The sequence below is a fragment of the Arvicanthis niloticus genome, chromosome 7 (assembly GCF_011762505.2).
Source record: "Arvicanthis niloticus isolate mArvNil1 chromosome 7, mArvNil1.pat.X, whole genome shotgun sequence".
NCBI lineage: Eukaryota > Metazoa > Chordata > Mammalia > Rodentia > Muridae > Arvicanthis > Arvicanthis niloticus.
The window spans coordinates 4179343-4201092 of NC_047664.1; the positions used below are offsets into that span (position 1 = coordinate 4179343).

The 21750-nt window shown below is 38.7% G+C and overlaps 1 protein-coding gene across 2 annotated transcripts in view; it reads left to right on the forward strand.

The window, feature by feature from the left end:
- The first annotated feature begins 3893 nt into the window (after positions 1–3893).
- Hfm1 (helicase for meiosis 1) overlaps positions 3894–21750 on the forward strand; it is an 80825-nt gene continuing 62968 nt past the window's right edge. The window contains exons 1-7 of one of the 2 annotated variants that reach the window (XM_076937809.1): positions 3894–3957; positions 4340–4430; positions 7137–7227; positions 9501–9613; positions 10935–11235; positions 17789–18051; positions 18306–18353. In XM_076937809.1, the coding sequence (XP_076793924.1) occupies positions 7157–7227; positions 9501–9613; positions 10935–11235; positions 17789–18051; positions 18306–18353 (796 nt within the window). In that variant the 5' untranslated portion in view covers positions 3894–3957; positions 4340–4430; positions 7137–7156. The remainder of the gene's footprint in view (positions 3958–4339; positions 4431–7136; positions 7228–9500; positions 9614–10934; positions 11236–17788; positions 18052–18305; positions 18354–21750) is intronic. The other variant, XM_076937808.1, reaches the window with a different exon arrangement.

The window sequence follows — 21750 nt, forward strand, 5'->3', positions numbered from 1 at the left end:
CCTATTTATTTTCAACAAAGTTTCTCCAGAAATTTGTCAGGGAATGAAAATAAACACTTCTAGAAATGTGGACTGTTTGTATGAGAAAGACCTAAAGATAAACTTGAACATAAAAACCTGCCAGAAAATAATGTAGGAAATATCTTTGCCAACTTGTGCCTGGCAAAATCACGAAGTTAAAACAATCATGAACTGAACTTGCCCCAAATAAAATATTTTCTGTTTTAAAAAGGAAAAGGAAGAAGCCACAGTGTAGGTGAAAATATTGTCTATTATAGTCCTGTATCAAAGGACTGACTGACTGACTAAGAAGACCCAAAAAGGTCACAGCTCACTAGCGTATGTTGAGTAAATGATCTTTAATTTCATTAATTACCGGAGACATGAAAAGAAGCCATCACAACCATTAGAAGGGGCAAGAGGAGAAATCCTGACACTAAGAGATGTTATCAGTTTGTCTTAGTTATTCTCCCATTGCTGTAAAGAGACACCACAATCAAGGCAACTCTTATAAAAAAAAGCATTTATTTGGGGGTATGCTTATTGCTTCAGAGGGTTAGTCCATTATCATTTTGTCAGGGAGCATGGTGGCATGTAGGCAGAAAGGCATGGCATTGGAGCATTAGCGAGAGCTTTACCTCCTGGTCCATAGCCATCAGGCAGAGAGAGACCCCATGTAAACGCAGGCTTCTCCACCCGCATCCCAGTTCCTGGAATAATGACTCTGAGAATTATATCTGAATAAGTGCCTAGACCATGGGCTTGGGCTTGTTCCCTGACTAGCCCCTAACTTAGTTAACTGGCTTATTCTATTCTAAGTGGCACATGGTTGGCTATCTCTTCTCAGTTTCACGACTCTGTCTTGTCAGTTTAGGGTGAATCTCTCTTTCCAAGACTGGCTCTATCTCAGAGTTTTTCTCTCTCTACTGGAACTCCCACCTCCCACTTCCTGTCTCAGCTCATTGGCCACTCAGCTTTTCATTGACAGGTGATGTTTCCAAACAATACAGAAGAGATTCTCTCTATAGCCCTGGGCCTGGTATGAGCTTTTGAAACCTCAAAGCCCACCCCCTTACTGGCCCCCTCCCCTGCTACCTCATCCAAGAAGGCCATGGTTCCTAGTCCTTTCCAGTTTGTCAACTAGGGACTAAGTATGCAAATATCTGAGCCCATGGGAGCTGTTCTCATTCAAACCGACCCACAGTTGAAAATTAACTGGAATATTTACATTCGTGGCAGGCGTATAAAATTATAAGGCCATATGGAAAACAATGTAGAACTTTCTTAAAACGTGAAGCAAACACTACTGTAAATTATTTATTCTCTGTCTAATCATTCATTCTACTCCAATATACAGACGAGGAAAATGAAAAGATACGGCCATATCAATACTTTACACAGGGCTGGGGCATGGCTCAGCGGGCAAAGACTCCTGCCACCAAGTCTCAGACTCATGTGGGGGAAGGAGAGAACAGTTTCCTGCAAGCTCTTCTCTGGTCTTCACATACGTGCTGTGACGCACGTGTCCATCCCTCTCCACCTGATCATGCACAAATATATAGAAACATTACAAATAAAGAACCTTCTATAGCTTTATAAGTAAGTCTCTTGTAATAGTTCATAATAATATAAATCTCTTATAGTAATTCATAATAAGCCCAAATTGGAAACCTAAACACACTTCAGTGAATGGACAGACACACTGCAGTGTATCCATCCAAGGGCTGTAGTAATGAATGAATGGGCTGATAGAACAGCTCTCATCCAAAGGAATAAGATGCCAGTATACAAGACAACAGGGATGAAGCTGAAAATCATGAGGCTGAGTGAAAGAAACCAAACACAAGATGTAGATTCCATCTATTGAGAGTACAAAGTGCTTCTAACAGATAAAGAGGAGACCAGCCTTTGCCTGGGGCCAAGGGCAGACAGAGCAATTGACTAAAGGGAAGGAGGATGGGGGGGGTATGAAGGTGGGTGGGGGTGGGTGGGGTCAGGTGGGGGGATGGGAGTGGGGGTGTGTCCTAGAAATGTTCTGTGCTGTTTTGTATTACGGTGATAATTTCTTGAATACACACACACACACACATACACACACACACACACACACACATGTTAAAACTGATTGAGCTGTATATTTTAGCTGGATACAGTTCAGGGTACATAAATTATTTATCCATAAATTTTATGATAAAAAAAAAAACTAGGAAGGCCTTGTTCATTACTTTTCCTGGCTGCAATCTCTTCTCATTCATCAGAGGTTTTGACCCTGACTCTGCATCTGCCTTCTGAAACCATGCGTATGAAAGCACGGCCAAAGAATAATTTATACTGCTCAAGAGTCCCTTAAAGATTTGAAAGGAGCCAGCTATTTCCTGAGCCTTTTCTTCTCTATATTATATACTGCTGGCTTTCCTTCCCCCAGCCTGCATTTTTAATATTCTTTAAGCCTTAAGCTCCCTACCTTTCCTATTTCCCTTGGTGGTTTGTCACCAGTCCTTACAGCGTGACTCACCCAAAATGGAAGCTATCACTTGCTGAGTTTTGCTCAAGGGAATCAGCAAGAGGAGTAGGAGCAGACGGAGTGTGTGGCTCCTCTGGCTCTGCCCAGGTCACTCTTTCATTATATTATGTGCATGGACTTTCTGCCTACATCTGTGCATCATATGCAGAGATCAGAAAAGGGCAGAGGATTCTCTTGGAGTCACAGACAGTTGTGAGCCATCCCATTCCCGTGTTGGAAATCAAACCTGAGCTCTCTGGAAGAACAGCCAGTGCTCCTAACTACCGAGCCATCTCTCCAGCTCCTAATTTTTAATTCTTAAGAAAATTAACTATTATAGAATTTGCAGTATAATAAAAGTGTTTAAATTATTTACTTGACTTAAGATTTTACTCTATTGCAGAACCCAGAAAGTAGGATGTAAAACTCACCAGAGATGAGGTGTTTATAACTCAGCCTAAGCGTTAGTCTGGTGGCTGGAAGGGGTTATTTATCTCTGCCTCTGCTCTGCATAGAGAGGTGGGCACATTTGCACACAGTTCCTACCGCTTGGAGTTTGGCTTCCCAGTAGTATGCAGAGCTTAGCTCTGTCAGAAGCCAAGAAGTCAGGACCTGTGGTGTGTGCCAGGCAATCTCTGTGGAAGGGAAAATTCAGAGCCTATGGTGGCTTGGTTGCTCAGTTGTGGGAAATAAAACATTAACAGGTCTCAGAGCTGCTCGGAGGCTGCTGTGTTTTATGTGATGTGTGTGCATGACTTGTATGGCGGGCATACAAGTTTTTCTATGACATCTGTGAGGATGACTTGTATGGCGGGCAAAGTGCCACTTGAGAGTAAAGTAAAAAAAAAAAAGCACTTTGTGTAGTTTTTTTTTTTTTAACTATGCTAAATAACAATAGATATTTCAAATACAGCGGAGATCTGTTTAAAGTTTTCAAACATGTACTTTGTTACACAACAAAACACAACGTCAATGTCTGCTTAAGGGAAATAGAGTGTAAAACGAAGAGCTGGGGGCCAGGCATAGGCACGCTCAAGAAATATCGTGATATTCGGTATCAAATATTTATATCAGATGTATTTCCTGATTTACCTCTGGATTAAATGTTTAAACTCAGTCATGTCGCTTAACCAGTGACCTAATGGGGTGCCATTTTAAATAAGACATTTAAAAACACTCCTTAGGTAATAAAGGAGGTCCCAGGGCTGCGGCCTAGCTAACTCCAGGGGTAGAGGAGCTCCCGGGCACCCCGACCTCCCAAGGGTAAGACACGCGTCTCGGAGGGAAACCGTTGGCCCGGGAAGGGGACGAGGGGCTGCCGATCCATCCCTAGGCGTTTGACTAAGCCGGCCTGGGGGGGGGGCGTTAGTTCGGTGCTCGACTCGGCGCCCCGGGCCAGGTGGCCGTGGCCTGGGCAGGACACGCGCGCCTCGCGTGGGCGCGTGGGGGGCTCGGTGAGCGGTGGCGGGGCCGGGAGGAGGAGGGAGACGTGGGGTCAGAGGGACGCGTGCGGGGAGGGAGGCGTGAGGTGGGTGGGAGGGGGCGCATGGTGTGTAGACGACCCGGCGGGGCTGCTCGGGCGCCCTCTGCGGGCGGCTCCCACGCCTTCCTGTCAGGCAGCGCGGCCTGGGGCGCCGTGACGAGGGCGCGCGTGCGCGTCGCCTCCAGCCCGGAGCGCGGGCCCGTCTGACCCTCACCTCAGGCGGGCGCGCGGCCTGCGGACTGTTCTCCAGGCCTCTGTCATCCCCCCCCCGCGCTCATTTGTCATGCGTGGTCCCGCTGGTCTTCGTGGACCTCTGCGCTTCCGAAATAAGTATTCATTGTTTTTTGAAACAGGGGTCTGTAGCCTAGGCTAGCCCTGCCTGGCTTCTGTCTTCCACCTCTCAAGTGCTGGGATTACTTCTGTGAGCCACGCGCGTCTGACTAAGTATGTTTTCAAATGTAAAAAAAAAAAAATTATAAGAAACCCACTGTCCGATACTTTTATACAACTAGTAAAAGATCATAGAGAATAAGATACTAAGGTTGTCAGAAATACAGAAAGGTGTGTATTACTTCTACAAGCAACAAACCGTACAAAACAGATTTCAGTGTGGACTCTAAAAATACTTGAGGTGATATTACTTACTGAATTTTGCACTATATCACATGATGAAACCTGTTTTTTGTGGTTGTAGACCAGTGAGACCTCTGCTGAGACTGGCCTTAAATTGATCCTCCTGCCTCCACCTTCCCAGGGCTGGACTATAAGCTTGTACCACTATGTGAGGCTCTGAAATAAGAGCTTTGTGACAAATTTAGAATATCTAAACCTAAAACTTTAATTAAAAAGTTACCACCTTACATCAAAACGTAACAAGGTTTATTTTAGGGACAATTTTTTTAAAGTGATTTATTTATATCATGAATGTTCCAAATTCACCATCTTTTAGAATCTTCAGCTAGAAAAAAAATTAAAAATTTAAACAATGGGGGGAAATCAGTTGATTAAAATTGTTTTATTTAGAATTACTTTATAAGTTGATTGCTAGTGCATTCATTCCAAAATGAATTTTTATTGGTCATCTTCTCTATGCCAGGAACTGTTCTAGGTTATTGAAACAAATTAAGAAAAAAAAAAATCCCTTTTTTGCTTTCCAGAGAGAAAGATAAACAAGTAAACACACAGTAACAATTAGAGATGAGTGTTGTAAAGAAAGCTAAAAATACAAGACTGAGAGATGCACAATTTTAGATAAAGGGTTTTCCCCCCATTGGAGTGCATCAGAATTAAAATATAAATGTGATGTTTTTATTCTGAGCTAAAGTTATAGGGCTTTTGTAGTAGAACCAGAAAAACATTCTTGTTACTGTGTATATGGGAGGTCTTTTTGTACAGTGTAAAATTTAAAATTAGTTTTAATTTGTTATTTGACTTTCTTTTAGAATAAAGAATTAGATCATACATGTTAGTATTAAGATCTACTTACATTCTGACATAGCAGAGCTATAAAAACATAACTGTTTGATGACTTTGACTTTATTAACCTTTTGTTGATTAAAATGTAGTTCTGAATCTAGACAGGAAACATTTTGCAACTTTTTGGACAATAAATACAGTGTTGATTAGCATAGTTTTTTCAGATAACTTTTTTTTTAAAAAAGGATTTATATTATATATATATATATATATATATATATATATATATATATATATATATATAGTACTGTAGCTGTCTTCAGACCCATCAGAAGAGGGAATCAGATCTCATTACAGATGGTTGTGAGCCACCATGTGGGTGCTGGGAATTGAACTCAGGAAGTCTACAAGAGCAGCCAGTGCTTTTAACCGCTGAGCCTCTCCAGGCCCCCAGAGCACTGTTTTCACACTCTGAAATTGTGTGCATAAATAGATGTAAAGATCTCCTAGTGTATTTCTGAATGATGACTTTATACTTTCTGTCCTATTTCTCTTGCCTTCTGTTTATCATGTAGTCAAGTTGTTTCAGACATTTATAGAATATTTACTTGTTTTAGTTTTTGCTATTTCTTTTTGTTGGTGACTGGGTGGTTAGGAAATTGAGAACCACAGTATCAACTAACCAGACCTCTCAGAGCTACCAGGGACTAAGCCACCAACTGTTGAAAGAGCAAACATGGGCTGATCTGTGGCCCTGCTACATATGTAGCATACGATTGCCTTGTCTTGTATCACAGGGAGGGGAGGTTCTTGGCCCTGTGGAGGCTTGACCTAGAGAAGAGGGATGCTGGAGGGGTGAGGTGGGAGTGGGTGAGTGGGTGAGTGGGTGGGTGGGTGAGCACCCTTTTAGAGGCAAAGGGGAGGGAAAGGGGACGGGAGGGTGGAATGCTCGTGGAGGGAGGATTGGAAAATTGAAAAGAAGAAAGGAAGAAAGAAAGGAAGAAAGAAGGAGAAAGAAAGAAATTGAGAAAAACAAAAATAAATCAATAAATATGGGATGGTGGGGTGGTGGACCAAATAACTAAAACAATGAAAAACCCACAATATTCTGGTACATAAAAAGCATCCCAAAGTGCCTGCAGGATTTATCCTCCAGTGCATTTTATCAAGATGTCTACAGAGTGAGTTCCAGGACAGCCAGGGCTACACAGAGAAACCCTGTCTTGAACCCCCCCCCCAAAAAAAAAGAGGTGCATTGAAGTAGCCTTTCTACCCAGATCACTCCTCATGGTTTGTTTTTTGTCTTTATTAGCGAAGTCTCTAATACTGGTGACATATTCTAACTTGGTAATAGGCTTTTTGCCATGAAATGGTGCTCTTGTAGTTTTTAAAATTTTAATTTCTCTCCCGAGGACAAGTTTGAGGTGTATTGTTTATCATATAAAAATGGAAATGTAATTTTTGTTTTATGATTTGTTCACACTGAAGGCTGTAATAGAGTTTGCTAGGTGAGAAAGGGAAGTACGTTCTAAACTTTGGTACAATTTTAAGAGAAGGACACGTGGGAAAACACATGAATGAACAGAGAATAGTGTGCTCCATTGTTAAGACATTAGTAGTTTACAGAAGACAGAGTTCAAAGAATTGTCTATGATTGTATTTAAGAAAGCATTCTAGGAAATTAATTATCTGTAAATGAATATAAACCACTTGTTTGTGTCTTACATATTTCAGGTAAAGTCTGTTTTTCAACAATGTCGAAGTCAAACAATTGCTTTTTTTCCATGGATAATTTGTTTTTCAGTAGCCCAGATGAAACTGAAAAGTAAGTGTGCCTTAAAGAAAGTTTATCTAATGTATCATTTTCAGTTTTATAATTTTAAGGACTTTTAATTTTCCCTCTGATAACTTAAAATAAATAAAAAGTGAGCACATTGATATTTCAGTTATAAAACTGACTTCTATGTTTTAGAAAACATAGAATTTAGATATAATGGTATAACTAAAGTTTATTATTTAAAATGTTATAGTTTTAAAATAGATTTTGTTTTATTGGCTTCCATATCTGAATTGTCAGATTAAGGCCAAGATAAATATTTGAATAGCTCAGGCTGAGAAGGGAGACCAAGTGGGCTGGTGCTGTGCTAGAGACCAGGTGTGATGCTCTCAGTGCAGGCAGGAAGCAGAGGGGGAATGAAGATGCACACCAGAGGCCACAGTGGCGGGGAGTGCACACTCAGTCAGATGCTTCTCATGTGTGGATTGCTCTCTTCTAAATTTTGTGTGTTCTTTCTTTTGTATTATTCCATCTTGTTAAAACATTTATTTATTTTTTTACTCATTCAAATATCAAATATTGTTTGGGTACTTAAACTATTTAAGCAATAGTTGAGATTGAATAAATGCACAAGAAAAAGCCATCAGTTAATAATTTGACTAATTCCAAAGTCAAAACATGTTCAAGGGAAATGACAGGATGTATCTGTGCAATGAACTCTCAGATGTGGGAGATCACCTAGGCTTCTCATGTTAAGGGAGGGTTTTAGGATGCTTTCAATTATTCTTTCAGCAGTAAGAAAGTAAGTGTTGATGCCAGAATATTACAGCAAATGAGAAAGGATGGAGCTAGGACAGTTCACAGTACTTTTAGGTGAGATTTCCTAAAACAGAAGCAGTGAGACATAATCAGAACAGTTAATTGTGGGTATATTGTTTTGTATGTTAAATATTTGAATAAGAATATTGGATGTGTTTATATTTTAAAAACTAAGGAATTATTGAGCATTTCTTGAACAACATATTTAAGTGTATGAAGCATTGTGCTGAGTCCTGCTGATTTAAGTAGGAATAAAGCCTGTAGGTGTTTACACTCAAGATGGATTATCAGGTTTATCTATTTCTGTATTTCTCTCCTTGTTTTTATCTATTACCTGTCTACATATACTTATTGCACAAGGGCCATGAGAAATATTGTGGAGTCTATACAAAGAGAGAGAGAAGATAATCTTTGAGATTATCTATGGAAATATCTTAGGAAGTGTACGATTTGTTCTGGGTATTAAGTAAAGCCTATTGCCTGAAACAGCACCTGGTATATGGTATCCATAAAAATTATGAATTAATGAATGAATGAATTGTAGAACGTCTGTATGTGGATATGGGAGTGAGGCAGGACAAAGGTCCAAGCAAACTAAAGGAAATGTCTTGGAACAGAAAGAAGAGGCACAGAATGTATTCTCTAATTACTGTTGTGTTAGTCGTCATTCATTACTGTTGGGAAACACCTTAGGTAATAATTTGTAAAACTGAAAGAGGCATTTGGCCCATAGTTGGAAGCTATGGTCTATTGATCTATTGCTCTAGGACTTGTGGAAAGATAGTATACCCTGGTGAGATGATAGACTAGAGTAAACTTCACCTTGTGACAGAAGGACTACAAAAGGGACAGGAAGAGGCTGGCATCTCAGTATTTCTTCAGATCCACATCTTAGTGAGCTAACTTACACCTATGGACTCTTCTTATCTATAAAAGTTTCACATTCTCCCAACCAGACCAAGCCTATAACATATGGGCCTCTGTGGACATTACACTGATTAGTCTTGTCCACTTGACACAATTTTGAATCGCCTGAGAAAGGAAACTTAATGAGGAATTGTCTGGATTTAGATTGGTTTCTGAGGCTGCTGAACAATAAGGCTTAGTTGAGGTAGGAAGACCCACCAAATTTATTATTTCTGTTAGAGCATTAATTTTTAATAGTTATAGGAATATTCTAGAACATAATAATACTGACATTTATATGTTGATTGTTGATAACCCATGATTATAGGTGAGGCATGTCACAAGTAATCTGTTTTATGCAGTAGTTTGAAGAAGATGAAGAGGAGTTTTAGCCATCTTTTAGGTAGTGCTCCTCCACAGCAATGTCATCAGTCCTGTGACCATGCAAAGGTACTGAGAGCATTGACACACAGGGATAAAGCAAAACCGTGACAGAACGTTTGTCTATGAGTTTGTATCTGAGTGGTGTTTAATAAATAAATGGTTTTTTATTCTCCTTCTTATTAACATATACTCACATTTTGTATCTTATATAGCTTTCCAGTTAAGGAAAAATCACTGGATTGGTTTCTCCCTCCAGCTCCACTGATTCCAGAAATTCCAGATATTCAAGAATTAGAGGAAGAAATTGAAAGTTATAAGCTATTAGGTAAATTGTCATGTTTCTTGTGAAGCCAAACTTATGTAGTTTATGTCAGCATAAAAATAGCCAACATATTAAACTATTAATTTCTTTTTTTAATAGAATAAAAGTCAAAGATTTGTATATGCCCATCAAATCTCAAGATCTAAAACATCCACCTTCTCTACAAGTATGCACATTTGCATAGTGCAAAATCACTATTACACACGTGTTTGTACACGTTTACATAGTGCATAATCACTGTCACACGTGTTTGTACACATTTACATAGTGCATAATCACTGTCACACACGTGTTTGTACACATTTACATAGTGCATAATCACTGTCACACACGTGTTTGTACATGTTTACATAGTGTATAATCACTACCACACATGTTTATATACATTTACATAGTGCATAACCACTACACACATGTGTTTGTACACATTTACCAATTGCATAATCACCATTACACATGCGTTTATACACATTTACATAGTGCATGATCACCATCATGCATGTGTTTGTACACATTTACATAGTGCATGATCACTGTCACACACGTGTTTGTACACGTTTACATAGTGCATGATCACTGTCACACACCTGTTTGTACACGTTTACATAGTGCATAATCACTACCACACACTTGCTTGTAAACAGTTACATACTGTGTAGTCACTACCACACATGTGTTTATACTTCTGTCCCCTGAATAGTTCCCCCTCTTACTACTAAAACTTTCACTACTGCCGTTTTGCCTTGTTCTTTTACAAAGGCAAAGTTTTCAGACAGCCATATCTCTGAAGTGTATTCAGTGAAAAAACCAGGATGCAGAAGATTATATATAGAAGATTATATAAGAAGTTTGGAATTATGTTAAGCATTGTCAAGCTAGTGATGTAGCAGAGCATGTGCTTAGCATACAGGGGGGCCTGCATCATTCCCTTTACTAGAAAACATTCTCCTAAGACAAGGTGCTCAGTGTATGGTTCTTGTAATATTCAAAACTTTAATGTTTTATCATGACTCATACTTTATATATGTTTGCATATTTTAATTCCATTACATTTATTTAGTATGTCTGTGTATAGGGTGGGTACTGTTACTGTGTTTGTGTGGTCAGAGAACAGCTTATAGGAAGCAATTCTCTTCTTTACCATGAGGGTCCTGGGAATAGAACTCAGGTTTGCAGGCTTGACAACAAAGATTTTTACCCACTAAACCGTGCCACTGGTCCTCTTTAGAAACTTGTAATTGAAAATTTTTTATCATTATTTAGAAAAATTGTTTTCATGAAGTACATATAATAATTAATAATTAGTCTATTTCTTTTCCCCTAGGAAAAGGAAAGATGCCAAAAATGTTAACATCAAACTTGAAAATTATTAATGAAGACAAAAACTGTATTTCACCAACACAAAAATTCCATTTTCCCTATAATGTACATGAACAGGATTACCTAAATTTAGGAGGATCAAGTAACAATGACATGTCACATATAGCCGGCAAGCTGGTGTATGGTTCTCAGAGATATAAAAATCACATGAATGATGAGAGTCCACCTGTAAAGGACAGTCCTGAAGATACAAAATTACATAACGCTGCAGAAGACAGAGAGGACACATCAGCACTCAACAAAAGGTAACTAATAAGTTCAATAATACTCACTAACCTAATCTCAGTACTAAGTGTGCACTGAAAAGAAATATGATAGGAGGTGGATTAGAACAGTGACAACAGATGTTCATGTGGAGTATCAGACCTGGGATTCCACTATAGGAACCATAGATTCTTGCCCTTCGGGAGCTTAAAATATACTGTGAAGGCATGGATAGTGAATAACTAGAACTAACTCATTAAATGTTTTGTAATCTGACAGTTATTTTAACAGTAGTTATTGGTAGAGCAATGATTCTCAAGCTTTTATTATCAGTAACCTTTAATACTTAAAATTTACTAAGCTATCTCAGTTTTTGTTTAAGTGGGTTATGTCTACTAATACTTAGCCATACTGAAAGTTAAAGCTGAAAGCTAAAATAAAACAACGCTAAACCCACTTCTAGTTAGCGTAAGTGTGTGTACACATACATACATACATACATACATACATACACATACATCATACGTATACTGGTGGTTTTATTTTGAATCAGGATCTCATTATGCAGGCCTAGGTAAAATGGAACTCACTAGGTAGACCAGCTTGAGCTCAAAAGTACAGAGATCTTTTTGCCTTCACCTTCTCATTACTGGTCTTAACAGCATATTCTGCCATGCGTGGTTCTAAATGATATATTTTTGGCTACAGTCCAAAATGACCCTTTTCATAAATCAGAGGATGAATAGATTAAAAGCAAAGTGACAAGCCAAGGGCAGAAACTACGTGTGCATATTGTATGTTCTCACATATGTTAGCTTCCTACTGCTGTTAACATACCTGAGAAAAACAACTTGAAAACAAGCAAGCAAACAAAAAATACATTAGCAGGCCAAACTCTTGGTTTTGGAGTTTCTATGCTTTAGCCTTCTGAGAGCTGGGATTATTTTAGGTTACATTCCTGATTGTGTTTCTTTTCTTTTTTATTTTTTTTTGGGGGGGGGCAGTGAGACAGGGTTTCTCTGTGTAGCCCTGGCCGTCCTGGAACTCACTCTGTAGACCAGGCTGGCCTTGAACTCAGAAATCCATCTGCTTCTGCCTCCCAAGTGCTGGGATTAAAGGCGTGCGCCACCACTTCCCAGCTTGTATTTCTTTTAAAAAAATTTTTTTCTCTTATTTTTTTGAGATTATAATGTCATTTCGCCTTCCTTTTTTTCTCCCTCTAAACCTTCCCAAATACCCCTACTGTGATGGTTTGTATATGCTTGGGCCAGGGAGTGGCACTGTTAGGAGGTGTGGCACTATTAGGAGGTGTGGCTTTGTTGGAGTAGGCGTGTCACTGTGAGTGTGGGCTTTAAGACCCTCATCCTAGCTGCCTGGAAGACAGTATTCTGCTAGCAGGTTTCAGATGAAGATGTAGAACTCTCAGTTCCTCTTGCACCATGCCTGCCTAGATGCTGTTAAGTTCCGGCCTTGATGATAATGGGCTGAACCTTTGAACCTGTAAGCCAGCCCCAGTTACTTGTTGTCCTTATAAGAGCTGCCTTGGTCATGGTGCCTGTTCACAGCAGTAAAACCCAAACTTAGACACCTCCTTATTCTCCTTTAAAAGCATAGACTCTATTTTCATTAAATTTTGTTATATAATATATGTATATACATGTATATTCCTAAATATACAAGTGCAACCTGTTGTGTCTGATTATGTTACTTGTATGTGTTTTCAGGGCTGAGCATTTGGTGTTGGATAACAGTTGGTGTGTTCTTGCCTGGGAAGACTGTCTCATCCTCAGCATTCTTTAGTTGCCTGTCATTCTTTGTATAGCATTTAGGCCTCTTGGGCTTCGTTACCCCCAAACCCCTGTTAGCATGTCTGTTGTCCTCCTTGTTTTGCTCATGTTTCAGCAGTCATATTGATGTGACCTTCCTAGGAAACACAACCTCACAACAAACTCCTGATCCTCTGGTTCTCACAGTCTTTTCTCACCCTTGTTCCACAGCATTCTCTGAGACTTAGGTTTGGGAGTGTTTTGTAGACGTTGCCATGAGAACTGGACTCCACAACTCATGATTAATTGTACTTTTCTATAATGTCTCAGTCTGTTGCAAAGAGAGGGTTTCTTGATAAGGAGTGAGGACTACATTGATCTGTGGGCATAAGGGTTGACAAATGTCTGAATAATGTCAGGGGTTCTGCTGGTTCAGGAAAGTGGCAGTTGTAGAGTCTCCTCTAAGATCCATGACTTCACTAACCCTGGGTAGTTGGTAAGGTTTCCTGTAAGAGCATGATTTCTCTCCTGGTGAGCTGGTCTTACAACCAGCTAGAGATGTGAGACCTGCCAACAAGTATGCCATGCTGGTCACTGTTGTGGTTCATAAGTGTCACAGCTAGGTAAGACTGTTGGTTGCCTCCTTCCTGTGGGAGTTTGCATAGTACCTTCTGGTAATTTGAAAGCTAGTTCTTAGGGAGGGAAACTTCAGGTCAGATCCGGTTTGTTACCTGTTTTTGTTTACTTTACCTCTTCTAGTTCTTTGTCTAATCCCTTGTTTTTCTCTGCCATTATTCTACAGTAGCTTTTATCTTAACACACACAGGACTATCACTGTTTTTCTATTTCCTAAAAGGATCAGAGTTGAAGAGATTGTTATTTAAGTGATTATTTATGTATTTTCATATTGAGGTTGTGCTTTGACTCCCTGTGCCATATTATATGTAAACTATTAACTATAAAAAATAAATAAATAAAAAAATAAGCCTGTCAGAATAATAGCAGACTTCTCAATAGAATTTTAAGTGAGGACATGAAATGAATCATTTCACTCTCTTATTACTAACTGCCAGTAAAGATTGCTATGCCCAGAAAAACTGTCTGTCATAATTGATAGAGACTTCCTACAATGAAAACAAACTAAAAAAAATCCATGCCACTAAGACAGCACTTTATAAGATACTTAAAGAAATTCTCTAGATATAGAGAAATATAAGCACATCTATAAGGTTATAGGAATAAAAACTACACAGGAACAGTCATTAAGTAAATGAGGGGTAGAAAATCACCAAATACTACAAATCAGCAAAAAGAAAGAAATTAATGCATATCTTTCAATAATTAAATATTAACTGTATCAATTTCCTAATCAAAAGACAAATAAACTAGATTTTTTTTAAAAAAAGGATTCAGAGGTGGATGTAGTGGCACATGCCTTTAACCCCTGCACTTGGGAGGCTAAGGCAGGTGGATCTCTGTAAGTTCAAGGCTAGTCTGATCTGTGTCCAGGCCAGCTGGACAATCAAGTGGGACCCTTAGACCCTGTGGAGAGGACTGAGATGCATAAGAAAGTAAAAAGACACAGCACGTCAAGAAGTCTGATCAAGCTGGCAAAATTTTTATTGTTCACTCCAGTTATATATTCTAAAAACAGGATATGGGGAGGGGTAGGAAAGGAAAGAGGGCTTTGCAGGTGGAGGAAGCAAGCTGCAGCTGTGGGGTCTAACTAAGTTATTCTCACAAAGCCTTTCCGTTACCAGGGGTTCTAAAAACATCTATCTAGCAGGATGTTGGCTAAATCTAGAGATCAGGAGGAAGGGTTACTAAGGTGGGTTGCTGTGAGGCCTTGTTTGAAGTTCTGAGAACTGACAAGTGAATCATGAAGGTAAGCAGAAAGAAGAATAGTAGATAGGAGAGCCAAGGGTGAGTGTTTGCCAAGAGTAAGGCCTTGCCATGGCTTCCCACAGATCTGCATAGTGACTTTCAGGACAGGTGTAGCTACATGGGATGACCCTATCTTGAAAAACAAATATCATCATCATAACAGTAATAGTAGGTAGTAGTAGTCGTAATATGGGAAGGAAAGAAAAGAGAAACAGCATCCATTTGGTGCTTTTAAGAAATGCACTAAACCATCAAAGACAGGTTCAATCTTTGGGTGGAAGGACAAGGAAAGGTATTCTAAGCAAATGGAACTAAAAAGCAGAAAGACATTGCCATTCTAAAATTAGACAAAACAGGTTTCAAGCCAAATTCAGAAGAGATACAAGATACTTCTTACCAATTAAGGAAGCAATATATCAAGAAGATATGATTCTAAGCATAAATTTTAAACATTGAATATCAGTGCACCCAGTTTCATAAAACATAACTGGATACAAAGAAATAGATTAACCCCAACAAAATAATAAGTGTGTGACTCCAGTATTATACTCTCACCAATAAATATGTCCTTTAAACAAAATATGAACAAAGAATCATCTGAGTTAAATGTCATCAAAGATCAAAGACCTCACAAACATCTAAAGAAATTCCATACAGACACTGCAGAATATACATTGTCAGTAGCCAATGGAACAAATGTATAAAAATTTAAATAATTTCTTATATTCTGTCTGATCACAATAGAATAATTGCAAATCAACAGAAACAGAAACTAAAGAACACACACAAATGCATGGAGATCAAACAACACACAAAACAGTCCTGAGTTAAATGAAAACAAAACACCCCTAAAGGCAAATGAAATGAAAGCACAGCACACTCAGACTGTGTGACACAGTGACAGTGGTCACTAGAGGGAGGCAGCATACCCAGACTGTATAACAGAGTGACAGTGTCTATGAGAGGAAGACACCACACCCAGACTGTGACACATATCCATGAAAGTGACAGTGTCCATGAAAGGGAGACAGCACAGCATACCCAGACTGTGTGATACAGTGACAGTGGCCACAAGAGGGAGACAGCACACCCAGACTGTGTGACACAGTGACAGTGTCCATGAGAGGATGACAGCACAGCACACCCAGACTGTGTGACACAGTGATCGTGGCCATAAGAGGGAAGCTTATAGCTTCAGATGCCTACATAATACAAAATAAACAAAAACTGAGATTGCCTGTAACCTCAGTACTCAGAGGCAAAAGCAGGCTGGGTTACACAGCCGGCATGTTCTAGGCTAACTAGGGTTACACAGTAAGACTACTACTACATCTCAAACTTACTATGAAAAACAGATTTCAAGTAAAAAATGAAGAACCTTAGGGCCAAGGAAGATTTGGTTGACTGGGAACTATACATATGAATGTAGATGTGTCACCATCTTCTAGCACAAATGGCATGCTTGATAATACTATGCTTTACCAATGATTAGTTTTGCTTGTTGGTAATACCCTTTACAAAAGGCACCTTCTCTGGTCATGGCCAAGAATCTCCCCAGAGAAAACACACAGATGCGCACACACACACACACACACACGACTGTGTTAAAGACAAAAATCTGGTTTCATAACCTAAAAACCAAACTAAAGCCGAAAATAAAGAAATATTACACAGCTGAAGGCAAGATATAAAAATGATAGGAAAAATTGTCCCTTAGAGCATCAGTTATCAACCTGTTATCAGTTATCAAGGAGTTGCAGCCCCTTTATGGGGGTTCAATGGCCCTTTCACAGGGATCACCTAAGACCATAGGAAAACAGATATTTACATCACAATTCACAACAGTAGCAAAATTATAGTTTTGAAGCAGTAACAAAATAATTTTATACTTGGGTGTCACCACAGCACGAGGAGCATGCACAAGGTCACAGCATTAGGTAGGTTGGGGACCCTCCCTCCATACACTTGTTTATAGACTTACTAGTGAACTTGTCTGCTTTCTAACTTCAAATTCAGAAAATGTTACTTCCTTTCCCTCCTCTTTCTAGTTCCTTTCTCACAACTGTGTAGATTATATGCATGGCTGCCTTTTCTCTCCCTAGCTACAGTGAATCATCCTCAGACTGCCTTCTGAATTCATCTACAAGGCCAGGACCCTCCCTACAAAAGAAATTCTGCATTCTGTAGTGACTTGATTACACAAACTACTGTTATGATTTATTTAGTGAGTCCCCCTACCTCAGCACTTAGCTGACTTTCATCAGTTTAATTGGATATCTGTTGTTGTGAATAAATTACTCTTAAGCTTACTGGCTTAAAACAACAGTAAACTTTGTTAGTTTTAGTGGTTTTTATGTGTTAGGAACAAGTCAATTAGAAGCTTGAGCCTCCCATGAAAAAGCGTAATTGGTGTTTCACAAAAGGCCACAATCGAAGTCACATTGTATATGGTTACCTAATACTTTCCAAGGATTCTTGGTTCACTTTTGTCAACTATTCATTTTGTCTGTCAGGTTGGTGTTGACTGTTGGCAGGAGCCTTCAGTGCCTCTCCACATGGGCCTTTCCAGGGTTTTAAAATGTGTTTTCATGGTATGCTGACTAGCTCTCTATAGCATAATCTACCCAAGAATCCTTGTGGAAGGAAGAGTGTCTTCATGAGCTAAGCCTCAAAAGTTACCTACTTATAGTACTACATATTAGAGTGTATGTAGTGACACAGGTCAGTTCTGGCTTAGTGATTCAGTTTGTAGATCATAAACAGCTGTGACTACCAGGAGACAAGGACCATTGGAGTCAACTTGGAGACAGGCTGCCACAAAAACTTAGATGAGTTTTAGGAAAATGATAAATTATAATTATGGTTATTTTTAAGAGAATAATTTTACACTAGTTTTTAAGCAAATGTTAGAAGCAGAAAACATGTTGTGGTTTATTTGTTTCAGATTATCTAGACCATGTGACAATGTACATGAATGTGACTATGCTAATGGAAGTTTAAACTTGAATTCTCATATTGGCCCAGTGAAACTTACCCAAACAAAAATAAGCAAAGAGAAATCATGGAACTGTAGCAATAGTAAGCAGAAACTTCAATATTCTACAAACAAATTCAAAGCAAATGATACCTTTCCTGTTTCTGGAACTGGAAAAGACATATTCAAAGCACCATCATTTTCTGCTGCATCTCAGCCTCATGACATTCAAGGTGATTTCTTATTCATTTGCCTAGTCAGTTGCTTTTTTATGAAAATACAAAGTAATTTGCATTTCTTAGCATAAAGAATACAAAATAGAAAAAATAAGTTCTCTTGCCATGTGCAATTTATGCATTTCCTTATATGTTTTATTAATTTTTAGCTCTATTTTAACATATTTAACGTTATTGGAGCTATTATATAGAAATCATTTTTTTAAAACCATATATTTATGTAGTTTGTTTTTTTTTTTTTTTTTTTTTAGGCATAACCCCAAATGACTTAGGTTCCTTGAAGGCTGTCACAGAAATTCGTATCCTTTATTTCACAATAGCCACTTTACATTTGTGAAAATCATATATTTAAAGTATTTTGTTTCATTGTACTCTTGTGTGTTTATTTTGGGTAGCATTGAAAAAGATAGAAAAATAAGTCTTTTGGGTCATGTAAGAGATACACTGTGAACTATTCCAAGTGTGATCTGCAGGCTGTTCTAGCTTATGAATTGTTTTCAGGTTGTGATAATATAAACACAGAAATCATATTTGTAGCTTGAAAGAACTTTGATATGTTGACTTACATATAAATACAGATCATTTCTTTTGGTAAGGTAAAAATAGATATAAACCAAATAAGGGAATTCCAAGCAAATGTAGCTCTTTGTTGATTTGAGGACATTTTACTAACTAATATTTAAGAAGAAACCTCATTTGAAGTTTATGAAAATCAAGTTTGTATACCTAGGCATTTCTAATGTGACTACTTGAATGTATTCAGAATATTCTTGTAGTAATATTCCTTTTATATCTGCAAAGAAGAAAATGAATTTTAGATTACTGAGCAGTATCTTAGATATTTTTCTATTGTTGTGATAAAACACCATGACCAAAGCAATTTACAAAAAAAAAAAAAAAAAAAAAAAAAAGCATTTACTTTGGCTTATGGTTTCAGAGGGTGAAGAGTCCATCATGCAAGGGCAGAGTGGCAGCAAGCAGCAAGCATGTTGTCTGGAGCAGGTAGCTGAGAATTCACATTTTGATCTGCAAGTAGAAGGCAGAGAGCCTGAGAATAGCAGCAGTCTTAGAAACCTCAAAGCCCAGTGACACAACTCTCCACACATCCTAATCCTTCCCAAATGGTTCCGTAAACAGAGACTCTTGTAAAAAGCTGGGCTGGCATGGTAGCCTGTCATGGAGCTAGAGAGTGAAGATGGAGTCACCAGAGCAAGGTGAGTAGCCAGATTAGCCTGAAACAGCAAGCTCCAGTTTTAGCAAGAAAGCCTGCCTCAGTATATGAGATAGAGAGCTAAGGGAAAACCCTGAGGCCAACATCTGGGGTGCCACATACATATGCACACACATGTATTTGCACTACTAGAAGAGGAACATAGGAGATAGTTCAGTAATAGGTAATTAACTATTGTCTGATTAGACCTAAATGCCCCATCTCTAAGGACTAGCTTCCATAGTACCAGAAAGTACTACTCAAGTTTCCAAAAGAGGGAGGCAGCCAGTCATTAGCCATGATGCCTGTGAACCAAATCAACAGCCAGTGTGGTACTTGTACCTCAGAGCCACAACAGCTCCCTAATTGGAATTACAATCCACTCATAAGAGAGAAATCATGCTGGCACTGAAAACATAACTAACTGCTCAGTGCTAGTGAAATCACGGACCTTAGAGGAGAAGCTACAGCTGTCACTTTCCTAAGCCAGCAGAATCCCTGACAGCATTCTAAACATTTGTCCTTTCACCTACAGATAAACAAGGAAACATCTTCGTAGTAGACAGAGTTCATTACAGAAAACCACAACCCATCAAAATGCAGAGTAGCAGAGTTCAATCCCAATGGGTACACTATAAAACACTCTCACACCTAAGGCTCAAAAAACATTGCAAAAGAGGAGACATAGACTGTAAGAGCCAGAAGATCAGGGCGTTTGCCATGCGAGTTTGTCTCCTAGTGAAATTGTAAAGTCTATGCATAAAATTTGGGCACCATGACTACCCGAACATGAGCTGAACAAGGATGATATCAGTGAGCATGTCACAGTGGATGAGGAAAAGCCCAGGAGGCCTCAACCCTACAGAAAGAACTATAGGCAACTGAAGAAAGCAGGAAGCAGGAGAGTTGGTCTTCCCCAGGGAGGAGCACACCAAATGGTTCGCCTGTGCCAAACAATCAGCCCCCAAAACGCACATACAAGTAACATTATATGGACTGAGTAGGTTATATTTTAGAATATTATGTATATTATATGTTATATAATAATATAATAAGTATATATAATATATAACATATATTATATAATATGTGTATTATATTCCTAAATATATGCATGTAAGAACAATTAATAAAGAGATCGTGAATTTGAAGGGGGGCAGGAAAAAGTATATTAGGAGTTGGAGGGAGAAGAAGGAAGAATTATATCTCAAAAGTTTAATTGAGAATAGTGTCTGGTTATGGATATGATGGAATGTTCTTTTGTTGGAAGCATTTTGATAGTTTAATGCTATCCTTTGAAGATTTCTCGGGATTTTTCATGTTATAGTAGCACACTGATATGGCTCTACTGTTTAGATGTTATTGTTAAGACTACCGTTTATAGTTGTTTGCATTAGCTTATTTTTTTTTTAACAATTTAATATATTTCCAAATCCACTGATCTTCTATACTTTGTTATTTAAAAGTATGTGTTCAGAGTAAAAGACAGAAGAGTTTGTAGGTTGCTTGGACACATATGTAACCAAGGTCTTTTTTACTGGTGCTCTAGTTCCTAAGTAATGACTCTGAGACTTAATTATATATGAATAAATGCCTAGATTATAAGCATGGGCCTGTTCCTGACTAGCTTGTAACTTATATAATCCATTTATTCTATTTTATGTGTGCCACAAGTTGGTCACCTCTCCTCAGTTTCATATGTCTGTCTCCTCAGAGTCTGAGCAAATCTTTAGCATATTACTATCAGAGTCCCCACCCCCTTGCTGGAACACCCACCTTCTATTTTCTGCCTTTTGATAATAGGCCATTAGTTTTTTATTGACAGGTGATGCTTCCACACAATATACAAGAGATTCTCTCTACATCTTCTCCTTTTAGTCCAATAAAAGGCTCTTCCTCTAACATCAATAAACTATATACAATAAAAACATGGAAACATCAGGTAAGAATTACATTCACAACATCCAGTAATATATGCTCTTGGCATCTTTGGAGAAAATACTTACTCCATGTGGCATGCGGCATACACAGACTAGAATAAATGGGTTATATAAGTTACAAGATAGTCAGGGAACAAGCCCATGCTTATGGCCTAGGCATTTATTCATAAATAGTTAAGTCTCAGAGTAGATCTTTTGGAGAACTTGGGCAGAGGTAGAAAAGAGTATGGTTACAAATGGAGTCCATGGTGTTAGGCATGTGATCTAAATTTAGCTAAAAAATCCAAGTTTAGTACAAAAGATTCAGGTATTAGAAAAGCCCTGAGTGAAAGGCATGAACCAACACCTTCTGGATCAGTTTCTTAGCCAGGTAGAAGACTAAATCCCTTTAAGAGAGAGCTAGTGGGGAACCAGAGCCTCAGCACATGCCAGCAGACAAAAAGACTTCCCAGAGCTGGGCCTGATACAGTCAGCTCCCAGCAGGTGCCCACCAGCATGATGAGGCTCAGTTTTCACAGAAGGACAGACAGTAGCTCCAGCCCAAAA